Source organism: Pinus tabuliformis, chromosome 9, assembly GCF_031772625.1.
Source record: "Pinus tabuliformis cultivar Carrire ecotype Pingquan chromosome 9, CPIR1, whole genome shotgun sequence".
NCBI classification, from domain to species: Eukaryota; Viridiplantae; Streptophyta; class Pinopsida; order Pinales; family Pinaceae; genus Pinus; species Pinus tabuliformis.
Window position 1 is genome coordinate 308,009,368 of NC_142307.1, and position 6,000 is coordinate 308,015,367.

The following is a 6,000-nucleotide window of genomic DNA, read 5'->3' on the forward strand; positions in this document are numbered from 1 at the left end:
AGGTATCTCAACACATGTTTTGCATCCACCTAAGTGAACTCACTTGGGCTCCACCATAAACTAACTGAGTGTATTAACAGCAAAACATATATCTGGTTTAGTATTGACCAAGTAAATGAGAGTAGGGTCCACTGCCTCTCATCTGGAAGCATCAATCTTTTTCCAATTAGTCACTAGTGGCGTAGACATGGGTCTATAGCCCATCATCCTAGATCGCTTTAAGACCTCAATTATATACTTCCCCTGCCCGAGGAATATCTCTCCATCCTTCTACCACGTCTACAAGCCTAGAAAATAATGAATCAACCCTAAATCCTTCATGTCGAACTTGACAGCTAGGTCCCTCTTGCATTCTTCTATGAGCCTCTCGCAACCTGTGATGAGTCATCGACATATAACACCAAAATGAGAGGCTCAGCCTTGACCTGTATGTAATATAGGTTTGGGTCTACCTCACTCTTGGTGAAGCCCGTGCCTTGCAAGTAGCTATCAATCATGGGATACCACACCTTGGGAACCTAATTGGGTCCATACAGTGGCTCTATTCGATCTGTACACAAGAGAATCCCTCACATGCACCTCAAAACCCTCTGGTTGCTCAATGTAAATCTCTTCCTCAGCCACACCATTGAGGAAAGTCTTCTTCACATCCATCTAGTGAATCCTCCAACCCATCTGCGCTACAATAAAAATTATTGCCCTGATGGATGAGCATCTGGCTACTGGGGTGAAGGTCTCATTGTAGTCAATCCCTTCCTTCTATGAAAACCCCTTAGCCACAAATTGAGCCTTAAACTTTTCCACAGTACCACTGCAGCATGCTTAATCTTGTAGACCCTTCTAAAGCCAGCCACATATTTGTCCTCTAGTCGTGGCACAACCTCCCAAACATTGTTCTTCATGATTGAAGAATACTTTTCCACCATAGCATCCATCAACACCTGATCCTCAAATGCCTCCTAGAAGTTGGAAGGCTCAACCTCAATCAGCTCACTCATCAAAGCCATATAGCCCGAATATCTTCGTGGTGCCTTGCTCTTTTTGATTGAATATCTAGGAGTACCCACATACCCCTGTGCATCTCTCAATGTTTGCTCCGCCCACTTGGCCCTCTTCCTTATGTGTTGGACGTTTGAGCTTGAGTGAGAGTAACCCTCTGCTCCTCATCCTGCTCCTCCTGCTTGGCTTACTCATTCAACTCACCACTCTATGTCACAATATCCATAGGAGTCTGCACTGCTTCTATCTTCGATGTCACCTACTTGTTGAAATTTCGACAGCTTCAGGATGAATTTCCCCAGAGGGAAACCCTCTTGCCCCAAAGGAAGCCCAATTGCCCCAAAGAAGATTTATTTTAGACAAAGGAAAATTCTATTGGATAAAAGAGAAGTATTATTTTGATTATTTAGAAAATATATTAATTCAATTTTTTATGTTTCCCGCCAAAGACCTCATGTCGACCTCAAGTCAGCCTAACCATAAGTCGTGACCATTCGTACAGGGAGACAACTATATATTGGTAATATTCCACCATTATTTGGTGTATCTATTCAATGCTCTGAGGCAAATTAGCCTGCATCTTTATGGTTCGCATATCTCTGTGGTTTGTTCTAATAATCAGTGGCTCATATTGTATTCAAGTTAGCACTCACATCTTTCTCTAGTTCATATATATGATGGTTTGCATGCATGACTAGGCTCACTATATATCTGTGGAATTATCCGTGGCTCAACCTTTATTATAGCTCGCATCTAATAACTACAACACCTCAATTTTTCTTGGCTTCAAAAATAAATGGCACCCACTTAAAGCAATATCATAAATCATAAGCACAAAAAGAATTTTGTCAATTGGATCTAGCTTGGGTGGTTAGGGAAGACAGATGTTATCCTCCCCCCCCCTCTCCCGAGTTCAAATCCCACTTGTAACGTATTTCATCCTTCTTGACCCAATTGTTTTTGACCCTCTAACCCTGAATATCTTACCCTTGCCTATGGGTAGAAGGGTGGGATGCTTGGTTACCTGGAATGAAAAAAAAAAGCACAAAAATAATCAAACAAAAGCCAGTACCATGCTTTTGTACTTGAATTATACCTGGTGCTCGAAAAAAGGATGATCCAAATATATATCAAAACGCCTGGGGAAGGTTATATTAGTCTCAACCCATTTGACAGAATATGTGAACTTCAACCTGCTTCCCGGTAAAAGCTGTTGAGGATTTTCCTGAGTAAGGTTGAGATGTATTATCTGCAATTCACATGTAACAGATTTGATGTCCACCACACCAAGGTAAGATGGTAAGGTTTTATGAAAGAAAAAATCAGTGTCATTTCCAAGTTGCCAAAGGAAATAAACATATTTATAAAGAACACAATTCACTAACCTGGTCCTTATTTGATTTCACAATAAGGTTCTTATGTGTGTAAAGCAAATGCCTTTGATCCTCTTTCCTGTCTGGATGCTGTTCTCCCACAAATCCTGCACATCCCAATCTGCATCAATGCCTTGAATACTTGAGATAACATGATACATATTGTGAAATACAAATCAGCAGATATACATCTTAGAGAAGGGAATGCTTACCCCAGAGTGGCAGATCATCTGAGACAATCCGTCCAACATGGCATACCATTGCCACCAAACCAAACTAAGTCAGTAACCATGGAATCTATTGCAAACACTATTACCATCTTTTTAAGCTTCATTATGGCACAAACAGCTCAATAATATAAACATGGAGAACATACCCATGAAGAATTCAGACCAATACATGTTCTCGATAGCATCCTTGAATTGCTGCACTTTCTCACTGTCAAGTTCGATGCTACAAATTTCGCTTTTATTAACATTTGCTGCCAAAGAATCAAATTGTTTAACACTGGCACAATTGGAGCTCACTTGTGATATAGCTTTAACTTCAGATTACTGTATTAAAGAACAATTATATATATTCCCCTCGTTGCACTCCACATTAGGTAATAGAACGTGTTAATTGTTCAATAATTATCATTATCTCATTGCATAAACAACATAGCCTTCCCCTTAAAGCCTGGATCAAGTTAAATACAGATTACAAAACTCAAAAGTTGGACCTGTGAACTCTGCATATCTTTCCTTTTGAATACTACCATTTATCAAAATCCAAAATCTGAGAATATGAACAGGAAAGAACATCTGAAAAAGTTCAGCTTACTTCCAAATTTAATATCAATCTGACTATCAATGAGCTCATTTCCCTCCAGAACTTCTCCAAGCCCACCCCACTTGTGGGTAGGGTTGTTTCCTGGATGACAGAAAGGTAGACTGTAGTAGTTATACGTTTCTTGAGGATTGTTGTAGGGACCAACCTTGTTCACCCAAAGAGTTACAGAGTCACCTACATTATACTGCCCACAACAGTAAAGATAAATTCAGCAAGTTTGAACAGAGGACACGGTCATAGAAAAAATTGAACTTCACAAAGCTAACAGCTGAAGCCTCAAATATGAAAAATAATAGCGCCTGGCACCAAAGAAAAAACAATGGCATTAAAATGCCTTCGTGTTTTTAGGGAAATAGAAAGGCAACAGTGCTGTTTGACATAAAAAATTGGCTAAAGCCGAATGGCTAGCTGCTACTGTTTTTAGATTACTAATCATATCTTGAAGCTCATGTGCACAGATTCTATAGAATATATAATAAATGCTAACAGTAGACTCTAAGCAGCAAACGGGCATCGGAGCCCCATACACTCCAGGATCTCCACCAATTTTAGCAGTTATATAAGATACATTTCTTGAGTATTATTTTATGACCAAGTAAGTTCTCCCACAGAGAGATGGGGCAGACTATATGATCCTAATTCATGGTTTCCTAGAGTGCAACATAAAATGTTTGAGTGACCTTCCATGCATCCAACATGCGAAATTGCATACATTCAATGCAAGGTATTTCGCCCAAACAGCAATTGCAAGAGATGAAATAGAAACTCCCTAGAGAATGACAAGCTTGGGAGGTAATCGATCGAGGCATTATCCTGTCACCTTGTATATCGGCTCAGGAAGATGAAGCTATGTAAGATAGATAATTGTCTTCATGGAGAGAACCAATTTCATTCTAGGTTTTCAACGGTAAAAGTAAGCCACGATAAGCTAAGCTCTCTATGTCAATGAGTTCCAATGCACCACAATGACTGAATCGACTCCAAAAAGGAAACTATACTAAACCCGTGCAAGTTCTATAGGCATCAACGGGATTGAGATCAATGTGACCTTATGAGCGGAAGCAGTGTGACTCTAGAGGAATTGAATTGGTTTCAAAACATCGGACATGAATCACAATCTTTTGAGATCTATCAGGATAAAAATTAACAGGTTGATTAAGGACCTAACATAATGCAGCAATTGGGTCTATGTAGTCCTATGGCGTAGGAGCAGCATCACTGTACAGCAAACTAACCTGTTACAATCCCATTAGCAAAACCCGGTCATAACCACTAGACACAACAAGTTTCACCGTAGATCTCCGCATCTTACATTGACCTATTTTGCAGATAAGGGCATGAATGTCAAACTTACAAAAAACCCAACTGAAGAAAAATACCCGAGTCCAAAATGTTGAAGTAAACCCATTGATCAACATAAAAACTACCCATATAAATAAATATATGGTCTACAATTCATATATATTTATACATATATATGATAAACCCATGATTGCAAGAAATGTTTACGGGAGAAGATAAACATTGGTAACGGAAGGCCTTAGTTTCATGGATCTGAATAATATAAATTGCGTGCGCTACTGTTTGTTAAATGTGCACCTTGTGGTCATACTCTGAAGCAAGAGATATGGGGAACACCATAGCCTGGAACAGCACCAGAAGCAGCCATGTATGCTGCATTGTGATGAGTTTTCTCATAATAATTCTCCCAACCGGATAATGCTCAGTTTGAATCTGTCAGTTCCGTGGATCCCTTCGCAGCTGATGATATATGAGAGCCCTAATAATATAAGGATAAAGTTTAGAGGTAGAGGTGTTGGTGATAATAAGAGATATCATTAGCAAAGTAGGGAACGGAAATTCTCAGCACATGTGACCACTACAAATGTGATTGCAAATGCCAGAACGAATTAATTGTGTTGAAGTGGATTATATGTATGGTTAGATTTGTTCGGGTATGAATGGGCGGATTTGTTTTTAAATGTAACCAAATTTTAATTATTTAAAAGTTAGTTATGGTTCATGCAATTACAGGGGATTATCAAGTTACTGCAAACAATTTTCTATTAAATTTATTTTGAAAGAAATAATAATAAGATTAAAAAATGCAAGAATGAGTATTTTTAAGTTAAAATTGCTTACGGAAACAAAAATTTTGGTGAAAATAACAAATAACATAATAATTGTTTGGGAGTGTTTGCGGTATTCTTTAAATTTTTATAATCAGAATAATATGTTGTGTTTAATGTTGAAGTATTTCATTCCCTACCAAGGAAAATATAATTGTTCATTTAATATAAATAAGTTATTAAAAAAAAAATGGAAATGGTAATGTTAATAGAACTTTGTTTTGTCAAGTGGGTATAGTTTGGGTAGTAAGGAGCATTGGTTTTTATCTTTCTCATCTGACCATCTGACTGCTCCTTAGATTGACATGATCGTTTCTTGGGAGTAATTTCTACGTGAAAATAAAAAAATATTTGAACATTACAAAATAAAATTTTCAAAAGATTATGAGAAAATTTATAAAACTTATAGGATTAATTTTTTTTTTAAGGAATAAAGGTCTTATCTAGTGCAACTCTCCAAAATTATAGTTGAACATTTTAAAATAGAGTACAATAGAGTAAGTTCATTAGTTAACAAGATTTTAACATATTTTTCATTGAATTATTGTAACAGCCTGTGAAAATTCTATGTAATAAAAGTTAATAAAGGTAAAATTAATAACCACAGTTGATGGAACACTTATTCCAACCTGAATGTTGGGTAAAATCTTAGTGATGGGGATAACTTG

The 6,000-nt window shown here is 37.5% G+C and overlaps 1 protein-coding gene across 1 annotated transcript in view; it reads right to left on the minus strand.

Annotated features, from left to right (window-relative positions):
• LOC149148456 (transmembrane 9 superfamily member 1-like) overlaps positions 1-5,109 on the minus strand; it is a 96,128-nt gene extending 91,019 nt beyond the window's left edge. Inside the window, exons 1-6 of the mRNA XM_089440780.1 lie at positions 4,803-5,109; positions 3,195-3,387; positions 2,749-2,853; positions 2,585-2,602; positions 2,385-2,479; positions 2,096-2,248 (exon numbers count right to left, since the gene is read on the minus strand). Coding sequence (XP_089296906.1) covers positions 2,096-2,248; positions 2,385-2,479; positions 2,585-2,602; positions 2,749-2,853; positions 3,195-3,387; positions 4,803-4,901 — 663 coding nt within the window. The 5' untranslated portion in view covers positions 4,902-5,109. The remainder of the gene's footprint in view (positions 1-2,095; positions 2,249-2,384; positions 2,480-2,584; positions 2,603-2,748; positions 2,854-3,194; positions 3,388-4,802) is intronic.
• Positions 5,110-6,000: the final 891 nt, after the last annotated feature.